The 22,719-nt window shown below is 42.2% G+C and overlaps 1 protein-coding gene across 1 annotated transcript in view; it reads left to right on the forward strand.

Moving 5' to 3' along the window:
• akap6 (A kinase (PRKA) anchor protein 6) overlaps window positions 1–22,719 on the forward strand; it is a 353,243-nt gene that overhangs the window by 31,098 nt on the left and 299,426 nt on the right. Inside the window, exons 2-4 of the mRNA XM_067992171.1 lie at window positions 17,064–17,206; window positions 18,172–18,319; window positions 19,972–20,325. Of these exons, the coding sequence (XP_067848272.1) occupies window positions 17,064–17,206; window positions 18,172–18,319; window positions 19,972–20,325 (645 nt within the window). The remainder of the gene's footprint in view (window positions 1–17,063; window positions 17,207–18,171; window positions 18,320–19,971; window positions 20,326–22,719) is intronic.

A 22,719-nucleotide genomic window follows, 5' to 3' on the forward strand; every position in this document is an offset into this window, starting at 1 on the left:
AAAATGTGATTTAATCTGATCTCTGTATGTTGATTCATGCTACTGCTATATTCTGTGTGTGTCACTGTACTAACATGCAGCATGCTAAGGCAGGCAGCCAGCAGAAGGGTGTTTTTTTATCTGCATTGTTAGAGTGGATCTGCAGTTTCCGGGATCTAGTGGTATGACACAGGTCAGCAGGCTGTAAAGGTCAGTACTATACACGTCCTGTATGGTAATCAACCTAGCATTACTGCTGGGGTATGGACAGCTGTTGAGGTGCAAAATCAGTTAATGTGCTGCTGCTGTGGTAATTTGATTTTTATATCCATTGGGCCATTGAATCGACAATGAAGAGAGAAGCTGATTGCTGTACTGTATATCTGCTTATTGCAAGTCAGATAGAATCACTCTTGCTGGTTTTAAGTAAATGTTGAGCTATGAAGTAAAGCAAATCTTTACAAGGAATTTGTTTACTAATATATGTTCTTATGCTACATCATTTTGGGAAAGAAGAAAATAAGTGATTATAATTCCTGTAACCTCTTCATTGTGGCCTGCTTAAATAAATCTTTAGTGGGTAATTAAATTATGAAAAGTCCAGCCAGGTTAAGCATGTACCTGGTATCTCAATTTTTAAGTCTACGCAGTGAGGGCTTTCAAAAGCTCACATTTTAGTGGAAAACTGCTCAGTGTACTTGTTTTTTTTAAGTGTCCATAACGCCAATGTCACTGCTTCATGTGTTAACCTCTTAAATGTTTATTCACTAAACTCACTAAATAATCCTAAACAGTTCTGTTTAACACATGTCCAGCACCGAACACAGCACAATTTATATGAACTTCCGAATGTAGACTGTTGATATCTGTATAAAAGTGGCGCAGTGCACTGTAAGGTAATGAAAATTATAGCTCGATTTCACACCTAAAAATGCGATTATTTGTAAGATGCGTAATCATAAGTAAGTCAGTTTAGTTTAGTCTTTGTGACAGGATTGATTGTTTAAAAAGGTGTGTTGCTGCTTTGTAAAATATTGCTACTATGTTTTTGACCTATTTGGTTAATGTGTGTTTGATTGTAGACAGCTCCTGTTTTATTTAATTTGCTTGCTTTGTAGGTGATGTTTGGAATGCCTTTGAATTTCTATATATAGCACTGTCAGCTGACGTGCTACCAAAACTGTATTCTTCCTACACAACCCCAGTGTATTACATAGAATTACATAGAACGTACAACACAGAAACAGACCATTCGGCCCAACAGATCCATGCCAGTGTTTATGCTTCACATGAGCCTCCTCTCTCCCGACTTCATCTAACCCTATCCTTCTATTCCTTTCTCCCTCATGCGTTTTTCTAGCTTCTCCTTAAATGCATCTATGCTAGCCGCCTCAACTACTCCTTGTGGTAGCGAGTCCCACATTCTAACCACGCTGGGTAAAGCAGTTTCTCCTGAATTCCCTATTGAATTTTTTTTTATTCGTTCATTGGATGTGGGTGTCGCTGCCAAGGCCAGCATTTATTGCCCATGAGAAGGTGGTGGTGAGCCGCCTTCTTGAACCGCTGCAGTCCGTGTGGTGAAGGTTCTCCCACAGTGCCGTTAGGTAGGGAGTTCCAGGATTTTGACCCAGCGACGATGAAGGAACGGCGATATATTTCCAAGTCGGGATGGTGTGTGACTTGGAGGGGAACGTGCAGGTGGTGGTTTTCCCATGTACCTGCTGCCCTTGTCCTTCTAGGTGGTAGAGGTCATGGGTTTGGGAGGTGCTGTCGAAGAAGCCTTGGCAAGTTGCTGCACTGCTGTGGATGGGACACACGTCAGCCACTGTGCGCCGGTGGTGAAGGGAGTGGATGGGGTGCCAATCAAGCGGGCTGCTTTGTCCTGGATGGTGTCAAACTTATTGGATTTATTAGTGACTATCTTATATTTATGGCCCCTTGTTCTGATCTATCCCATAAGTGGAAACATCAAAACCTTTCATAATCTTGAAGACCTCTATTCGGTCACCCCTCAGTCTCTTTTCTAAAGAAAAGAGCCCCAGCCTGTTCAATCTTTCCTGATAGATACAACCTCTCAGTTCTGGTATCATCTGAGTAAATCATTTTTGCACCTTCTCCAGTGCCTTTTTATAATATGGAGACCAGAACTGTTCACTCCAAGGGGGTGATTTTAGGGGGCAATTGCGGGTGCGTTGGGGGCGGGGGGGGTTCCGAGAATCGCAGAAATCCCGTTTGGGTTTGGAAGCCGGCTCCAACCCATCAACTTCCAAGTTTCCCAGGGCCACCCAAAAATGGAATCCCCCCGGCAATTAAAGTCAGCGGGATGACAGTTAAAGAGCCAAATGTACCTCATTGAGGTACTTAAGGCACTTTACCTGTGACAGATTAAGAACTTAGAAAGATTTTTAACCTACCTGGGCTGCTTGCTCACCGCTTCTGATTCACGCCTGGTGAAACCAGGGCTGGATCAGGGAACAAGATACTAAATAAATTAAATAAAAAAACATGGAAGGAAGTGAAAGCACTAATTAAACCTACCTTTGCACCCTGCTCCGATGTCCGATGTCTCTCGCTCTGATGTCCCCCTCTTCACCCCCCCCCCCGATCTTCCCCTGATCTTCCCCCAATCTTCCCCTTCCCCCTGATCTTCCCCTTCCCCCCCCCGATCTTCCCCTCTCTCCACCACCCCCAAGTCTTCCAGTCCAGCGCCAGATCTCCCATTCTCCCCCCGCCCCGGCCTTCTGTTCCAGCGCCGGATGATGTCTCGTTCTCTCTCTCTCCCCCCCTCGCGTTGCAGCTCCTGATGGCAGCCAGCCTGTCAATCAGGCTAGCTGCCGAGCGCGAAACCCGGAGAGGACATTAATCACTATCAATCAACATGCGATCGCATCGGAAACGGTAAGTTTTGTTCATGTGGGTTTGCCACCTGCACCTTCACCCCCCACCCCCCACTGCCAACCCGCCACCATTGTAAAATTGAGCCCCAAATGTGGTCTAACCAAGGTTCTATACAAGTTTAACATAACTTCTCTGCTTTTCAATTCCATCCCTCTCGAAATGAACCCCAGAGCTTGGTTTGCTTTTTTATGGCCTTATTAGCCTACGTCGCTACTTTTAGTGATTTGTGTATCTGTACTCCCAGATCCCTCTGCTCCTCTACCCCATTTAGACTCTTATTATCCGAGCAATATGTGGCCCCCTTATTCTTCCTACCAAAATGTCATGCCTCATACTTATTTATATTGAAATTCATTTGCCAATTACATGCCCATTCTGCAAGTTTATAATTGTCTTGCTGTATTTTGTCGCAGTCCTTCTTGGTATTAACTGTACCCCCCAATTTGGTGTCGTCAGCAAATTTTGAAATTGTACTTCCAATTCCCGTGTCCAAGTCGTTTATGTAAATAGTGAACAACAGTGGTCCCAGCACTGATCCTTGTGGAACACCACTTCCCACCTTTTGCCAGTCTGAGTAACCACCTTTAACCCCTACTCTCTGTTTTCTGTTTTGTAGCCAGTTTGCTATCCATTCTGATAATTGTCCCCTGACTCCACATGCTCTGACCTTAGTCATGAGTCTAATATGCACTACCTTATCGAAGGCTATTTGAAAATCCAAATATATTACATATATGCGTTCCCCTTGTCTACCCTTTCTGTTACTACCTCAAAGAATTCAATAACGTTGGTCAGGCATGACCTTCCCTTTTGGAATCCGTGCTGACTATTCTTTATTATATTTTTGTTCGCTAGATGCCTTTCTATTACATCTTTGAGTAAAGATTCCATTATCTTTCCTACCATCGATGTTACACTAACTGGTCTATAGTTCCCTGGACTGGTCCTATCTCCCTTTTTAAATATAGGAATCACATTAGCTGTCCGCCAGTCCTCTGGCACTATTCCCTTTTCTAATGAATTTTTATATATATGTAATAGTGCCTCTGCTATCAATTCCCTAACTTCTTTTAATACATGCGGATGCAATCACCATCCAAAGCAAAGGTTTTATCCTCTCTAAATTTGATTAGTTTATCAATTATTTCTACCTTTTCTATCTTAAATGTCTTTATATCTTTTTTTACTCTCTTCTTCTAATGTAATGCCCACCAGATCAGTCTCCCTGGTACACAATGAGGCAAAGTAATTATTTAATATTTCTGCCATTTCGCTGTCATTACCTGTGAGTTCATTGTGTGTATCCCTTAATGGCCCTATCCCAATACTGATATTTCTTTTGTTATTTATGTGTCTGTAGACTATTTTACTATTTCTTTTTATATTTCTTGATAATTTAATTTTGTAGTTTCTCTTTGCCTTCCGAATTGTTTTTTTGACTTCTTTCCTAACCTTTTCGTATTCCCCTTTGTCATCCTCTCCTTTGTTGTCTATGTATTTAGTGTATGCCTTTCTCTTTAGTTTCAATTTTGCCCTTATTTCTTTATTCATTCATGGTGTATCATTGTTGGCTAGATTGTTTTTGCTTTTTAGTGGGATATATTTCTCCTGAACTCTATTGATCACCATTTTAAATGTTACCCACTGCTGTTCTATTTCTTTGTTTATCAGTAAATTTTTCCAGTTTATTTTCCCTAGTTCCATTCTCATCCCCTGAAAATCAGCTTTTTTCCAATTTATTACTTTGGTCTTTGTCTTACTTATGTACTTCTCAATCTTTATCTTAAACTTTATTATGTTGTGATCGCTTTGCCTAAATGTTCCCCTATGCTTACTTCTCTTATCTGTTCTGGTTCATTTCCCATTACTAGATCCAGCAGTACATCCTCTCTTGTTAGGATTTTTACATACGGGGTAAGAAAGGAGTCCTACACACATTGTCAAAACTCCATTCCCTTTACCACTTTACCTACCTCTTCTTGCCAGTTTATTTGGAGATAGTTAAAATCTCCCATGATTATTATTCTATGTCTTTTACTCATTTCCCTTATTTGCTTACATATTCCTTCCTCCACCTCCTTTCCACTATGAGGTGGTCTGCAGTACATCCCTATTAGCGTGATCACTCCCTTCTTATCTTTTATTTCAATCCATATGGATTCTGTTTCTATCCTTCTGTTAGTTATGTCCCTTTTTTTCTATGGCCATTATGTTCTCTAATTAGTACAGCTACTCCACCACCTTCTTCATTCCCTATCCTTTCTGATTATATTATAACCTGCAATATTTAGTTGCCAGTCCTGTTCTTTATGTAGCCATGATTCAGTTATTCCTACTACATTTGGTTCCTCACTACGGATTATTGCCTCCAGTTCCCCCGTCTTATTTTGGATGATGTGTAAATTGCTGTACAGGCAGTTTAATTCATCTTTGATAGTTGTTCCTTTTACTTTATCTTTAACAGTCCTTTTATACTTCTGTTTTATAATTGTTTTTGTTCCTTGACCATTTATGTGATCTTTATTCCTTATTCTGGTCTGACCTTCACACTCAACTCCTGTTTCTTTTATCTTTAAGCTTTTGTTATTGCTCCAGATCCCTTCCCCCTTCTTCCTAGTTTATCTTTTCTGCCAGGACTCTGGTCCCAGTCTGGTTCAGGTGGAGCCTGACCCAGTGGTACAGCTCCTTCCTGTCCCAGTAGTCATGCCAGTGTCCCATGAAATGTAACCCCTCCTTCCTACACCAATCTTTCAGCCACGCATTCACCTTTCCGATCTGCCTATCCCTTTGCCAATTAGTACGTGGTTCGGGTAGTAATCCTGAGATTTCCACCCGTGAGATCCTGCTTTTTAATTTAGCTCCTAGCTTCTGATATTTTCTTAGCAGGACCTCCTCCTTGTTCTTCCTTATGTGATTGGTACCAATATGGACTGCTGGTTCCTCCCTATCCCTTTCCAAGTTCCTCTCCAGTTGCTCAGAGATGTCCTTTACCCTTGCACCAGGTAGCAACACACCCTCCTGGACTCCCGACTGCAGAGGACGCTATCTATCCCCCTGATTATAAAATCCCCAATGATTACAACCTTTCTGTTCTGATCCTCCACATCTTGGACTGCCTCATGCTTTCTGGTTAGCGTTCTGGGCATCCTCCCTTCAGCCTTCATCCTTATCCTCACAGTTATCAAGTACCTCGTACCTGTTGAATAGGACCAGTGACTGTGGGACCTCCTTCTCTACCTCCCCCTCCCTTATATGTCGGAGTGTCTCTAACTCGCACTCCAGCTCAAAGACTCTGAGCCGGAGTGTCTCAAGCCTGAGGCATTTACTGCAGATGTGGCAATAGAATCATAGAAAGGTTACAGCACGGAAGGAGGCTATTCGGCCCATCGAGTTTGCGCCGGCTCTATGCAAGAGCAATCCAGCTAGTTCTACTCCCCCGCCCTTTCCCCGTAGCCCTGCAAATTTTTTCCTTTCTAGTACCGATCCAGTTCCCTTTTGAAGGCCATGATTGACTCTGCCTCCACCACACCCTGGCAGTGCATCCAGATCCCAATCACATGCTGTGTAAAAAAGTTTTTCCTCATGTCACCTTTGGTTCTTTTGCCAATCTTAAATCTATGCCCTTTGGTTCTTGACCCTTCTGCCAATGGGAACAGTTTCTCTCTATCTACTCTGTCTAGACCCTTCATGATTTTGAATACCTCTATCAAATCTCCTCGCAACCGTCTCTGTTCCAAGGAGAACAACCCCAGCTTCTCCAGTCTATCCAACTCCCACATATTACAGTCCTGACACAGGTCATGTACTGCCATCTCTAATTTTTATCATCACCGGCATCTCCACATGTCCATCATGTGGAGATGCCGTCCATCACCGGCATCTCCACATCATAATTTTTATTTATTTAATCAGTAGTTTACTTCTAGGACTAATAGAATCACTTGAGACCTAGATTATATTTAGTAAATGGATTTCAAAATAATTAGTAGTTACTTAGTTTTTTAAAATTTTATGTATTTTTTATTTAAGTTTTAAAAGTTGATAGATTGGTTTATAGTCTCTTAGTTTAAATCACTTAGCACCTCCTTCCCCTCTGCACCTAATTCACACTCACCAAATTCCCAATTGAAAATCCTCACTCTGTTAGCAATTCACTCCGTTAGAGGTTCACTCTCTGTCTTTACCAACCTCTGTGTTCAAGCTCTGAATGTAGGATCTGAATGCAACATACAGATTCATCTTGCGTGCAGCACACTGATTTTAACAAAACACAGCAATTATTTAATCATTTCAATCCAAAATACAGCAGAATCTTTCCAATGAAGTGCTTTCTGATCACGAAAAGATCCTTTATTAATCTTCCTGCCCTTCTCTGGGTTTGACTTCCAATAACTGGCTAATATTAACTATAGGGCTTATTTATGTACTTTACATGGGCCACCTATACTAATCAAAGTTTCTCTGTCCAGCACTACCAATAAAAATTTACCTTTTCTAACGACTCATCAGGAGTATTCGAGAGCAGGGTTATGTTGCAGAATTTGTCATTAGCCTAATTAGTTGAGGAGTGCCCAGATCCTAAAGAGTTACTTGACTGAAATAACAGCAGAAAACGCTGAAACTCCACCAGCAACAAAAAAGACAAAAGATAAGTTAATATTTTGGGTAAAGCACTTTTGTCAGAATTAAAGAAGGAAGACGGGTAAACTTCTTTATAGTTCTTATTTTAGAGAGATCAAGTACAGATTGGGTCACTGCTTCACTGAATAACTCTGTCCTAAAGCTTGGTCCTGAAGTCCTTTTGAGTCACCACTCCAATTCCGTCACCTATTTCCACTCTGAACTTCCCATCTTTGGCCTCTACACTACTCCAACTAAGAGGGAAGGGGAGAGCAACACCTAAGGTCATGGGCCAAATATGCTAACTATTAATACATTGAGGCAACTAATGGGGTTAATAGCCCATGAACATATTTTTTAAGGTGATGAAAAGTGAGGAATGATATACAAATATCATTGTCTGACTGTGAGTTAACATTAGAAAGACAAAAATTGAGTAGAACAGGTCCAAAATGGAAGGGAAAGAGTGGAACATGAACAGAAGAAACTAACAGAATCGTATGGGAGGCAGCAGAAGTCTCAAATGACTAAAATCCATCTTCAGACCAGAGGGTTGTAGATTGGCCAGGACAAGATAAAATATTTTTCTTGAAGTTTGGGTTGAGATTGGTTGGCGCAGTCTCGGAGGTCATAGAGAGCAAAGCAGGCGTGGTAAAGGTGAAGATCATACATGTGGAAGTATTGGGTAAAGGGGTCACCCAATCCGCATTTGGCTTCCAAAGAGATTTAGAAAAGGGTTTGCCTGTATTCCTATTTCAATCCCAGTGAAATAGTAACCTTTCTTTTCTCCAAATCCTGACGCACATGCTGTACATTACCAGCTATTTGTGTTTATTTCAGATTTTTAGCATTTGCAACTTTTCCTATCAGTTACTTGATTAATTATTTTTTCACAACAGCTGCTACAAGGCATTGCTGAATGTTGATGTATTTTACAATTTACCGTTTGAGGGCTAAATCTTCCAGCTTATGTATCAAATTATTTGAATCCTATTGTGTTATTTTTGTTTCTCTGATGTCTGTAAATGTTTGCCAAAATTTGTTGGGTTTCCATTTACATATAAAATAGAGAAATAATAACTTTTTTTTTATTCGTTCATGGGATGTGGGCGTCGCTAGCAAGGCCAGCATTTATTGCCCATCCCTAATTGCCCTTGAGAAGGTGGTGGTGAGCTGCCTTCTTGAACCGCTGCAGTCTGTGTGGTGAAGGTTCTCCCACAGTGCTGTTAGGAAGGGGGTTCCAGGATTTTGACCCAGCAACGATGAAGGAACGGCGATATATTTCCAAGTCGAGATGGTGTGTGACATGGAGGGGAACGTGCAGGTGGTGTTGTTCCCATGTACCTGCTGCTCATGTCCTTCTAGGTGGTAGAGGTCATGGGTTTGGGAGGTGCTGTTGAAGAAGCCTTGGCGAGTTGCTGCAGTGCATCCTGTGGATGGTACACACTGCAGCCACAGTGCGCCAGTGGTGAAGGGAGTGAATGTTTAGGGTGGTGGATGGGGTGCCAATCAAGTGGGCTGCTTTGTCCTGGATGGTGTCGAGCTTCTTGAGTGTTGTTGGAGATGCACTCATGCAGGCAAGTGGAGAGTACTCCATCACATTCCTGACTTGTGCCTTGTAGATGGTGGAAAGGCTCTGGGGAGTCAGGAGGTGAGTCACTCGCCGCAGAATGCCCAGCCTCTGACCTGCTCTTGTAGCCACAGTATTTATGTGGCTGGTCCAGTTAAGTTTCTGGTCAATGGTAACCCCCAGGATGTTGATGGTGGGGGATTCGGCAATGGTAATGCCATTGAATGTCATGGGAGGTCTGGAGCTGGGTGGTCCTGGCGGAACCCAAACTGAGCATCGGTGAGCAGGTTATTGGTGAGTAAGTGCCGCTTGATAGCACTGTCGATGACACCTTCCATCACTTTGCTGATGATTGAGAGTGACTGATGGGGCAGTAATTGGCCGGATTGGATTTGTCCTGCTTTTTGTGGACAACTTAGTGAGATTCATCAAGGGAAAGACTTCTTGTAGAAGCTTTAGCCAAATAAGTTATCTAGATACAGAATACAGTATGTTAACCAACAGATAGTCCCGTTATAATCTGACCTTTATCAGAAGAAAATGTCTCCTACAATAGAGGAAGTTAAAGCAGATGCTCTAAGTGCTTTGTCGATTAATGCTAGCACAGGCTTGACTTGCAGGTCAGCCTTATATGTACTGCCTGGGAAGTGTTCTGGAGATTAGATGTGGGATCTCTCCTTCCAAGAGTACATAGGGAATTGCTTTTCATTTATTTCCTGCCGTAAGCATAAAGTTTACTGCAATGTGTTTCGGGTGAGTTTTGCCTGTGGGCATATTTAAGCTGTTCCATGTGCTAACTGCTACTTCTGACTAAGATGATGCTTCGTTTACAAATTAAGAAGTGTATTTTTTTTAGTTATATCTAACATCTTGGTTCTCATTCATTTGAGATGTGCGCTAGGAAATATTCTAGTTTTTTCTAAAAGTAGTCCCTTCCAGCAAACCCCAGTAAATCAGTTCTTTAAAAAAGTGATTAGAACGACATAGAAATATAAACATTTTTGATTACATTGAATATCCTTTGCTAATTCTTGTTGTGTTTATTATGGAAGAAAACTTTCTGCTTTCTATTCTTATAATGTAAAAACTTCTTGAAGTTATGCATTTCAGCAGGTGAAAATATTTTTTCCATACCTCACATGCAGTGTTTACATATGAGCTTTGTTAAGGATATTGATTATTGGTTTCTGCCATGGTTGAATCAAATTTGTTCTATTTTGTGCGGACAAGCTTGATTGTCATTGACAGTTTTATCAAAGAAAGATGAAGGGATTCTGGGTATTGATTTCTATCTCTCAAACTCAGTAACTGTGCTTGTTGATGTACGTTCAGGAGAACTTTCTTGATCAGTATGTTTCCGGCCCAATGAGGCATCGCTGGATCTAGTTCTGGGGAATGAAGTGGGTCAAGTGGAGCAAATGTCAGCGGAGGAACAATTAGGGAGCAGTGATCATAGTATCATAAGGTTTAGATTAGTTATGGAAAAGGAAAAGGAGCAATCTAGAGTAAAAATACTTAATTGGAGGAGGGCCAATTTCAGTGGGTTGAGAACAGATCTGGCCCGGGTAAAATGGAATCAAAGATTGGCAGGCAAAACTGTAATCAAACAATGGGCGGCCTTTAAAGAGGAGAAGGTTCGGGTATAGTCTAGGTACATTCCCACAAGGGGGAACAGTAGGGTAACCAAAGCCAGAGTTCCCTGGATTATGAAAGAGATAGAGAGTAAGATGAAGCAGAAAAAGGGGGCGTATGACAGATGTCAGGTTGATAATACAAGTGAGAACCAGGCTGAATATAGAAAGTTCAGAGGAGCAGTGAAAAAGGAAATAAGAGGGGCAAATAGAGAGCATGAGTATAGACTGGCAGCTAACATAAACGGGAATCCAAAAATCTTCTATAAGTATATAAATAGTAAATGGGTAGTAAGAGGAGGGGTGGGGATGAGTAGGGACCAAAAAGGAGATCTACACATGGAGGCAGAGGGCATGGCTGAGGTACTAAATGAGTATTTTGTATCTATCTTTACCAAGGAAGAAGATGCTGCCAAAGTCACAGTAAAAAAGGAGGTAGTTGAGATACTGGATGGGCTAAAAATTGATTGAGGAGGTACTAGAAAGGCTAACTGTACTTAAAGTATTTATGTCACCCGGCCCGGATGTGATGCATCCTAGGTTGCTGAGGGAAGTAAGGGTGAAAATTGCAGAGGTACTGGCCACAACCTTCCAATCATCCTTAGAAACGAGGGTGGTGCCAGAGGACTGGATAATTGCAAATGTTACACCCTTGTTCAAAAAAGGGTGCAAGGATAATCCCGGCAACTACAGGCCAATCAGTTTAACCTCGATGTTGGGGAAGCTTCTAGAAACGATAATCCGGGACAAAATTAATTGTCAGTTGGACAAGTGTGGATCAATAAAGGAAATCCAGCACGGATTTGTTAAAGGCAAATCGTGTTTAACTAACTTGATTGAGTTTTTTGATGAGGTAGCAGAGAGGGTTGATGAGGGCAATGCGGTTGATGTGATGTATATGGAGTTTCAAAGGCGTTTGATAAAGTGTCACATAATATGCTTGTTGGCAAAATTGAAGCCCATGGAATAAAAGGGGCAGTGACAGCATGGATACGAAATTGGCTAAGTGACATGAAACAGTGAATAGTGGTGAACGGTTGTTTTTCAGACTGGAGGAAGGTATACAGTGGTGGTGTTCCCCAGGGGTCGGTACTAGGACCACGGCTTTTTTTGATATATGTTAATGTCTTGGACTTGAGTGTACAGGGCACAATTTCAAAATTTGCAGATGACACAAAACTTGGAAGTGTAGTCAACAGCGAGGAGCATAGTAATAGACTTCAAGAGGACATTGACAGGCTGGTGGAATGGGCAGACACATGGCAGATGAAATTTAATACAGAGAAGTGCGAAGTGGTACATTTTGGCAGGAAGAATGAGGAGAGGCAATATAAACTAAATGGTACAATTCTAAAGTGGGTGCAGGAACAGAGAGACCTGAAGATATATGTGCACAAATATTTCAAGGTGGCAGCAGGACAAGTTGAGAAAGTGGTTAAAAAAGCATATGGGATCCTGGGCTTTCTAAATAGAGGTATCGAGTACAAAAGCAAGGAAGTTATGGTGAACCTTTATAAAACTCTGGTTCGACCACAATTGGAGTATTGTGTCCAATTCTGGGCACTGCACTTTAGGAAGGATGTGAAGGCCTTCGAGAGGGTGCAGAAAAGATTTACTAGAATAGTTCCAGGGATGAGGGACTTCAGTTACGTGGATAGACTGGAGAAGCTAGGGTTTGTTCTTCTCAGAGCAGAGAAGGTTAAGAGGAGATTTGAGAGAAGTGTTCAAAATCATGAGGGGTCTAGACAGAGTAGATGGAGAGAAACTGTTCCCATTGGCGGAAGGGTCAAGAACCAGAGGATACAGATTTAAGGTGATTGACAGAAGAACCAAAAAGACGACATGAGGAAAAACTTTATTACGCAGCAAGTATTTATGATCTGGACTGCGCTGCCTGGAAGGGTAGTGGAAGCAGATTCAATCATGGCTTTCAAAAAGGAATTGGCTAAATACTTGAAGGGAAAAAATTTGCAGGGCTATGGGGAAGAGCGGGGGAATGGGACTAACTGAATTGCTCTTACAAAGAGCCGGCATGGACTCGATGGGCTGAATGGCCTCCTTCTGTGCTGTAACCTTTCCATGATTCTATGAGCTCTACCCACCTCCAATTTGTGGTTTAATACTATGTAAATTCGATACAAGTAGGAATAGAACTACAGAAATTGAAGTTGTACTATCAAACTAACTTCTTTAAAAAAAGTAATTATAATGTAGGTTCAAATGAAGAAGGCCCTCTAGCCCATTTGATATCGTCTTCCTAGAATACCAACACTGCCATCTTCCCATTACAGCGTCTAGCTGTTTCTTAAGAATTCTGACCTCAACCATCCTTCCTGGCAACCCACTCCAGCTGTTTACCACCTTCTATGTAAAAGAAATACTTTTCAATATCTATCCTACGTTTGCCCTTCACAAACCTGAACATGTGTCCTCTTGTCCTGCTGCTCTGGCACAATTGAAAGCATTGTTTTGGGTTTATTTCCTGTATTCTGTTATGTATGTTCTATACCTCTATAATATCACTCTGCAAAATCTTTTTTATCACTAAAGAGCCCTAGCTGATCAAAACATTCGTCAAAGACCTTTTCTCTGACACTTTGTTTTATCAGTTGTGTCTTTGACACTTGCAGAAACCCATCACCACGTTTAAAAGTCTTCAATTTAAGCTACTGAGAAATCTGCATCCATTTCATAGAATCATAGAAGTTACAACATGGAAACAGGCCCTTCGGCCCAACATGTCCATGTCGCCCAGTTTATACCACTAAGCTAGTCCCAATTGCCTGCACTTGGCCCATATCCCTCTATACCCATCTTACCCATGTAACTGTCAATTTGTAGGATTTCTGATTGCCTAATCTGGAGTGCACACTCTTTTCCTGTAGTGATGAGATATACCGTTTACCTAAGTCCAGGCAATTCAGGCACAGGTGGCTTAAGCATGTCCAAGTGTACATAAGAGGACTGCTGGAGCTTAAACAGCTTAAAACTCTGCAGCTGACCACAGCAGATTACTGGTAAGATGCTTTTCCAGCTTTGGGGGCATCCGAGTAAGCCGCTCTGGAGATGTGGGTCCATGATTATAATATTTAAGTGAGGCTCTACTCCTCAGATTTTGGGAGCTATTTGAATTTAATGGCTGCGGGCCAGGTTTCCCAGGGCTAAAGGGAGGTGGGAGCTGATGGATCAAACAGGTAACTGTTTTTGAGGATACTGCTTGTGAGCCTCGAGGAGCAAGAGTGCTTCCCCCGGCCCCTCAAGCAAATCTTATGCCGCGATCTTCCAGACCCCCGTGATCTTCAGACCACCCCGCAATCGTCCAACCCCCCCACGATCCTCTGACCCCCGCCGCGATCTTCCAACCCCCCCTGCGATCTTCCAACCCCCCGTGATCTTCAGACCACCCCGCAATCGTCCAACCCCCCCACGATCCTCTGACCCCCCCCGCGATCTTCCAACCCCCCCCGCGATTTTCTGACCCCCCCCCCACTATCTGCCTACCCCCACCACTATGCCCAGATCTTTCCCTCCCTCCTTCCTCGCTGCCTTCTCCGAGCCCCCCTCACCATGCCCTGATCTTTCCTGGTTGCTGGGGACCCTCCCCAAGGGACCCCGGCTGCAGCTTTCTACCGCTGGCTTTCCCGCCTGGCAGCCAGCAGGCCTCTCAACTTGGCCGGCTGCCGGGCGGGAAATGGAGTAAAAGATTGAAAATGACGTCTTGCCGTTAAATTCGGAAGCATCTCCCAGCATTTCCAGGTTTCCTGGCCGCTGACACACTCCCTCCCCTCTCCCAGTAAATATCGGGGCCTTTAGTTCAATACGCGCCTCTCCTTTCCCATTGCAACCTAGTTTCTCTTGTGACTACCCACTTCTTCTTTCCTTTTAACCAGTTATTAATCCACATTGGTAGATGCCAGTGTTGTAGCTGTTCCAGTACAGCTACAACACTGGCATCTACCCGACAATGTGGAAAATTGCCCAGATATGTCCAGTCCACAAAAAGCAAGACAAATCCAATCCGGCCAATTACCGCCCCATCAGCCTAATCTCAATCATCAGCAAAGTGATGGAAGGTGTCGTCGACAGTGCTATCAAGTGGCACTTACTCACCAATAACCTGCTCACCGATGCTCAGTTTGGGTTCCGCCAGGACCACTCGGCTCCAGACCTCATTACAGCCTTGGTCCAAACATGGACAAAAGAGGTGAATTCCAGAGGTGAGGTGAGAGTGACTGCCCTTGACATCAAGGCAGCATTTGACCGAGTGTGGCACCAAGGAACCCTAGTAAATTGAAGTCAATGGGAATCAGGGGCAAAACTCTCCAGTGGCTGGAGTCATACCTAGCACAAAGGAAGATGGTAGTGGTTGTTGGAGGCCAATCATCTCAGCCCAAGGACATTACTGTAGGAGTTCCTCAGGGCAGTGTCCCAGGCCCAACCATCTTCAGCTGCTTCATCAATGACCTCCATCATAAGATCAGAAATGGGGATGTTGGCTGATGATTGCACAGTGTTCAGTTCCATTCGCAACCCCTCAGATAATGAAGCAGTCCATGCCTGCATTCAGCAAGACCTGGACAACATCCAGGCTTGGGCTCATAAGTGGCAAGTAACATTCGCGCCAGACAAGTGCCAGGCAATGACCATCTCCAACAAGAGAGAGTCTAACCACCTCCCCTTGACATTCAACGGCATCACCATCGCCGAATCCCCACCATCAACATCCTGGGGGTCACCATTGACCAGAAACTTAACTGGACCAGCCACATAAATACTGTGGCTACAAGAGCAGGTCAGAGGCTGGGTATTCTGTGACGAGTGACTCACCTCCTGACTCCCCAAAGCCTTTCCACCATCTACAAGGCACAAGTCAGGAGTGTGATGGAATACTCTCCACTTACCTGCATGAGTGCAGCTCCAACAACACTCAAGAAGCTCAACACCATCCAGGACAAAGAGCCCGCTTGATTGGCACCCCATCCACCACCCTAAACATTCACTCCCTTCACCACTGGCGGACTGTGGCTGCAGTGCGTACCATCCACAGGATGCACTGCAGCAACTCGCCAAGGCTTCTTCGACAGCACCTCCCAAACCCGCGACCTCTACCACCTAGAAGGACAAGAGCAGCAGGTACATGGGAACAACACCACCTGCACGTTCCCCTCCAAGTCACACACCATCCCGACTTGGAAATATATCGCCGTTCCTTCATCGTCACTGGGTCAAAATCCTGGAACTCCCTTCCTAACAGCACTGTGGGAGAACCTTCACCACACGGACTGCAGTGGTTCAAGAAGGCGGCTCACCACCACCTTCTCAAGGGCAATTAGGGATGGGCAATAAATCCAGGCCTCGCCAACGATGCCCACATCCCATGAACGAATAAAAAAAATCCATGTCTTCCCCTGAATACTCATAGATCTTAGTTTGGAATGGTTTTGAACTCCAGATATGAATTCTCATAATATGATGTTTGCTTAGATACTAAGTTTTGCACTTTCTCCTCACAATTCACCCTTAAAAATTTTAAGACAAGAATGATTTTTGGTGTAATTACTAATGAATCTTTTCATATTGAAAATTCAGTATGATTTTGCCCAAAAATGTGTTCCAAATGATGAGCTTTAAAGAACTGGAACCCCTGGAATGGATTACTGGTTCTGACTGTGCTAATTGATATCTGTATTGAAATATTGTATGTCTGAAAGATAGTAGTATTATTTAGAAAAAAATGATCGAATAATGGTGGCGCTGGAGTGATTAGAAGGAAATAACCTCATCAAGAATTTGTGATGACAAAAACCGTGAAAAGAAATTCCAAACAACGTATAACCATAGAATCATAGAAAATTTACGGCACAGAAGAAGGCCATTCGGCCCAACATGTCCGCACCGGCCGAAAATGAACCATCCAGCCTAATCCCACTTTCCAGCACTTGGCCCATAGCATCACAACCTGTTGATGAAAGCACTGTCTTGAAATTATCCCCTGTGTATGTTACTTGTTTTAATAATATACAGCAGATCTCCTGTGGTGTTGCTCTGGATAAGTTGAATGAATTCCAGTTTTGTATTGAAAAGAATGTAACACTTTGTAACACACATGGGGTCATTTTAACCAAACCCACCCGGCTGGAAATTGATGGGATCAGATTGGCTGCCCGTTTTACACTTCGTACGCTTTTACTTTCCATTGGTCAGCTTACTTGCTGTTTTATGAAGGAATGTTGCAGTTTGGAAGATGCTTGTGAATTTCGTCAATGGGAGTGACCACTCAGACTTGTGTAAAATGGAGAGCGGTACATTGAACTCACCTTCACATCAGTGCTTTCAATATGTTAAGTTGTCTATTATTCTTTCAGCTGCAGATAGAAAGGCGCCAAAACCAACCTGGCAAGCTATGTGGAGAAGAAAAGATATTCAGGAATAATCTGGGAAGTTGCAGGCAGTGGGCCAGCCAAATTGGATCCAGGTCGATACTGAACACTGGCACCAGTGAAAACCGGTGAGTTAATGAGTCAGAGGTTGAAGCCAAGTGGCTTAGATTGACAGGGCGTGGGTAAGAAAGGCATTAGAAAGAGCAAGACTGAGTGAATAAATCAGGAAGGAAAGAATTTGTGTTGGAAATGAATGGTGAGGTTCATGTTGTGCATCGATCTATCTGCCCCTACATGTGGAAATCGAAGCACAGTGATCTCCACTAAAGAAAATTACAAAAACTTTTCTTACAGGAACCTAAATTGAGGTAAAATACTTAAAAATCTTATGTTAATGAAATCTCAGGTGGAGTGGGGGGAGGTGAGGGTGAGGCACATTTTCAGGAACATGTAGAAGAGCTCTACGGTAACTCTGACCAGGCCATGTGTCGCCTCAAAATGTATAACAATGCTTTTTATCATAACCACTGCTCCCATTTTTTCGGTCAGCTCGTGCTGGTAATGGTTCTGCTGCTGCCATTTACAGCTACTCCTGACCAATCTTTTGTTTCTTAACCTGTCCCATTACCACCCTCCTTGCCTTGCACCATCATCCCTTTTGTCATTTAATCACTCTTGCCCTCTACCCTATCACAGACTTTCCCTTTTGTTCTTTCCTACCCTTCTCTACGTCCCTCCCACCCCCCTTTCCCTGGCTCTGTACTTGCTCAAAAACTTTAATTCTTTTAACATCTTCCAGTTCTGACGAAAGGTCCTCGACCTGAAACCTTAACTCTGTTTCTTTCTCCACAGATGCTGCCTGACTTGCTGAGCTTCTCCAGCATTTTCTGTTTTTATTTAATGCTTTTTATGTGGGGGGCCCCTGCAAATATTGACACATTCCCTGGATTGTCTGGATATATTGCACACTCCCAGGGATCCCCTGCAAACATTGACACCCTCACAGATACTATCTGGAAACATTGAGATACTGCTAGATACCCCATGAAAATATTGATGCGCTGCTGGGAATGCTTATTCTTACTTGCAAAAGATGGTGTCAACCATCCAGTAAGTCAACAGATGCAGAGAAATACAGAAACCCAATGACAGACAAATTGAAATTTGATGACCTTGGGATCCCATCGATTTTCCTTGCCGACCCACTAGAGCTCACGGACCCCAGTTTGAAAAGCCATGGTGTATAACATTGGCATCCAAACTGCGGCCTGTGGGCCACTCACTGCCTCTCAGGCCATAAAACTAAGGCTACAAAGCCCATAGAATCTTAAAAAGTTACAGCACAGAAACAGGCCATTTTGCCCATCAAGTTTGTGTTGGTGCTTTTATCCAATCCACGCTCCTTGACACTTCACATATCCTATAATATTTCTCTTTTTCAAGTAACTATTTCCCTTTTAAAATAATCATTCGCCCTGCTTCAATAATGGTTTGTAGCAGAGAATGCCACATTCTAACCACTTTCTGCGTAAAGAAATTTTCTCTAAGCTCCTCTTTAATTCTTTTTGTAATTTGTACATTCTTATTATTATCTTGCCGACCAGTGGAAACAATCTATCACTATTTATCCGATCATAACCCTTCATAATCTTGAAGACCTCCATTAGGCCACCGCTTAGCCTTCTCAGTTCTCATGAAAACAGCCATAATTTCTCAAGTCTCTCTTTGTAACTGTAAACTGTCATCCCTGGTGAGTCCACACTTCACCTTTCTTTGTTGTTTTTATATACTTCCTATAATGGGGTACTTGCGCTGCCACCTTTAATGACCTGTGAGCCCAGGCAATTCAGTGCTAGTGATGCTTATACTTATTATTTGCTGGTTTGTCCTGTTTGAATTTTGTGGGTCTGGAGGTTTAGAAAGGGTTGTTTTAATTGCTGATAAATCCTAAGTAAGAACACCCAGATCTGTTAGTATCAGCAACTTGAGATATGCAAATTATTTGGAACATGGAAATAAACTTTATACGTGACATCTGAAATTCCATGGTACACACCTGTGTGACCAACAGTGACAAAAGGTTCAACATCCCTTGTGTTTAATGCCATTTCTCAATGAAAAGTGGAAAACGCTTAAATTACCGACAGTACAACTGTGCCATTATTGTTTCTATCAAAATGAAATGTTATGAAGAATGAATAACATGATGTGAACTCTCCGTTTACCTTTAATGTCATGTGATACTTTGGTGTGTATGCATTTCTATAGAATTACTTTTTTATTGGTTTTGCGAACAGGAGAAGGAGCAGCATTAAAACAGAGAAAAATAGGATATTCAAAATGATTCATCAATTTAATTTGCAGCATAGAATAGTGATAAATTATATTGTATTCTTTTAAGTACTGTATATTATATTGTCCTGGGAACCTAATAAAGGATAAAGGCAATCTTGGGGCTTTCCATTCTGTTTCCTTGAAGTAATTTGAGGGGTCCACGCATGTTCAAAGGGGTAAATCCCACTGAGTTTGCATGTCATGTTTTCACAGGAAGCAGGAGGATGGAGAAGTGCATGAATTACTAAAATGGAAGCTTTTCATTTAAATTGTTCTTTTTCTTTCCTCCTTAGAAGGCTGTTCCTGCAAATAGTCTTGCAAAACACCCCAGGTGCATTTTCCCTGAATCAGATCAGATCCTGATGCATCCTGGCATGCTTTGTGTAACCAGAAATACCCATACTCATAAAAACTAAAGCATTTAAAGGTTATTCCAAAACTGAAAAGAATTGAACTAAATGGATCCAAGAAGTTAAGATTCAAATCAAATCTGTTTAGATTTTGATTCAGCTTTACCAGCAGATTTATTTTTTTTGGTGTTGTGTATATCTCTCTTCAGCTGAACGCAGAAGGATTCCAGTGTGGCTTTAACCCAACAGCCATGAGCATCATACTGTCCCCAGTGAGGAGCCAAGAGCTGGATGCCATGGCAACTGATGCATCTCCTATGATCACAAACATGACCCCTCTGGAAGAGCCAGAGGATGAGGGAAGGATGAAGGAACTTGACTCTATCCAGCGCTATGAGAAGCCTCCCCCACTTCACACCGGGGCAGACTGGAAAGTAGTCCTGCACCTGCCGGAAATAGAAACATGGCTTCGAATGACATCAGAGCGAGTTCGAGACCTCACCTACTCTGTGCAGCAGGATGCTGAGAATAGACATGTAGATGTGCACCTGGTCCAGCTAAAGGTAAGAATGGGGGGAGGACATTTTGCCCACCGTATTGTATCTTGATATGAATTAATACATGAACTAAAAGTCAACTAGTATAGTATCATTTAAACATTGTAAACTCCTAACTAGCTTTAAAATAGTTGGAGCGAATAAATTCTTGGTTGAATTGCAATTTCTGTTTTGGAATACAGTTTAACATAATGCAGTACTACAGGTATGGGCTACTGACAGAAGATGGGGATTGGAAATCAGACCAACTAATAATGCTGCAGCTCCGATAGTTCAAACTGATGTTTTTCAGAAGCGTATTTTCTGAACTAATTTTTTACATTAAAGGTGTGATATAAATACAAGTTGTTGTCATCAAAGAATTGTAATCAGCAGTGGTCTGCTTTACAGAAATTTATACATTTCAAAAATTTGGAATAGCTTTTAAATGCTTTAAACACATTTACACCCAGAATCATAGAATTTTACAGCACAGAAAATTGCACCTGTGCTGGTTCCCTGCCTGTTCCACCTAATAACTGTTTCAGAAACTACTTTAACAGCAAAAATAATTGTGAAGAAATATTGCATGTAAATTAATTCTAAAATTTCACAATATTTGGGTAGAAATTTCCTCTATACCTAGCTGTATTGAAATTGTAAAAATAAAGGACAGGCTTGCAATTTCACTAGACCTAGAACATTGGAAATCAACCTCCCAGTGTTTATTTCACAAATATAAGGACAAATATCTGTTACAGTAAAATTTGTCCACTAGTTTCCATGACCTGTTGATGCCTCTGAATGACATTTTTTGTCAATATTGTCTCCTGAAGACTTTGACTCTTCCTGCACTACAGATATCAGGTGCCAGCAACCATAAGGCTCACGTCAATCTTCATATATGAGTCTAGATAAGGGAGCATTAGCAGCTATTTAATCATGAAGTACATCATATCTGAGCCCAGCCCTGTTCTCACCTGAGGTCAATACATGCATACTTTTCAGCAGAGGTCACTTGATAGCAATCAGGGAGCCTGACCGTTTTTCCCCACCCCGCCCCATCCGAGGCTAGCTGAGGAACCCCCGAGGAAATTCCTAGTGTTTATCTTTACCCTTAGCATCAAACTAAACAGAAATGCCCATATTAGGATATTCCGTCCCATAATAACCTTAGCTAAAGAGACACTAGAATCTTTGGTCTGTTCAGCAAATACTTCAATCAAAGTGGTCCTTTCTAAATGCAGCGCATTAGTTGCAATTATTCTCTTAGAACACATAGGAAGACAATGTCCCAGAATTTGCTGGAGCAGGGCATCTGATGGCATGCCCTGTTAGTTAGACTTGCTCGTGCACATTTAGGTTTTAAAATTTTTTGCCCACAAAGTTGCTGAAAGTGCGAGCTGATAACAGGGGCAACAGGGCATCTGGGAACCTTGGTGAATGACGGGACAAACGGGGTATCTCCTTAACCAATGAGATTTTAGGATTGAGAAATAAACAGAGGAAGGACTGAGAAGGAGGGTGAATTAGAGTGGGTGAATTCAATGTCAAATCAGGTACAGAAAGGGAAATAAAGAGAGGGATAGAAAGATCGGGTTAAAGGAGAGAAAAAGGAGATAAAAAGGAAAAAAATCTTAACATTTTAAAATTTTACATTCATAAAATCTCCAACAACAATTCAGTACCTGAAGCAATGAGACTCCACACTTTTAATTGTTCACTTTCTGGGCAAGAGAGTTTTGATTGGCAGTCATTATCAATTATCACATAGTTAGAAGGGTACTTACACGATTAATTACGAGACTTAACTGTTTGTGGTGAGTTTGATGGGCAATTAATGCGCAAATGCAGCAACTTCGTGAAACTCACGGGGAGTTTAAGGGCGAGATGCCGTTTTCATGAAGTTAAGGGCTGAGCGGCGCAAATCAGCTAGCAACTTGTGGCGATCCGTAATTCACGGGGTATCTCAAGTTGCTGCCGATTTAAACATAACGGTGTGTGTCATTCACACGCCATTATATTTTCAGCAAATTTTGGGCCAACAGGTATTGACAATTGGAGTCCAGTTAACGTAATGCACTCTCAGGTATTAAAATACACTCCCACCAGAGGTTTGATTGAAAATTCATTCCAGTGCACAATGTCTGAAAATATCTTACAATAGGATTGCACTTTGATGAAAGAACTGATGTTTCTGCGAGTTTACTTTTAGAGCAAAGTCCAGTTCCTCGGGATTATTATGTGAAAATTAAATAAGTGTGCATATATTAGTATCGCAGTATAGTTTCACCCAGTTGATGTAGAAGTTCTCAGATAAACTCAACAATATTGCATGCAATTAATGATAGAACAAATACAATAGCAAATATCTAGGGAGCTATGAATATTTTGCATATATGCCACTTCACAGTAAATCGA

Source organism: Heptranchias perlo, chromosome 10, assembly GCF_035084215.1.
Source record: "Heptranchias perlo isolate sHepPer1 chromosome 10, sHepPer1.hap1, whole genome shotgun sequence".
NCBI lineage: Eukaryota > Metazoa > Chordata > Chondrichthyes > Hexanchiformes > Hexanchidae > Heptranchias > Heptranchias perlo.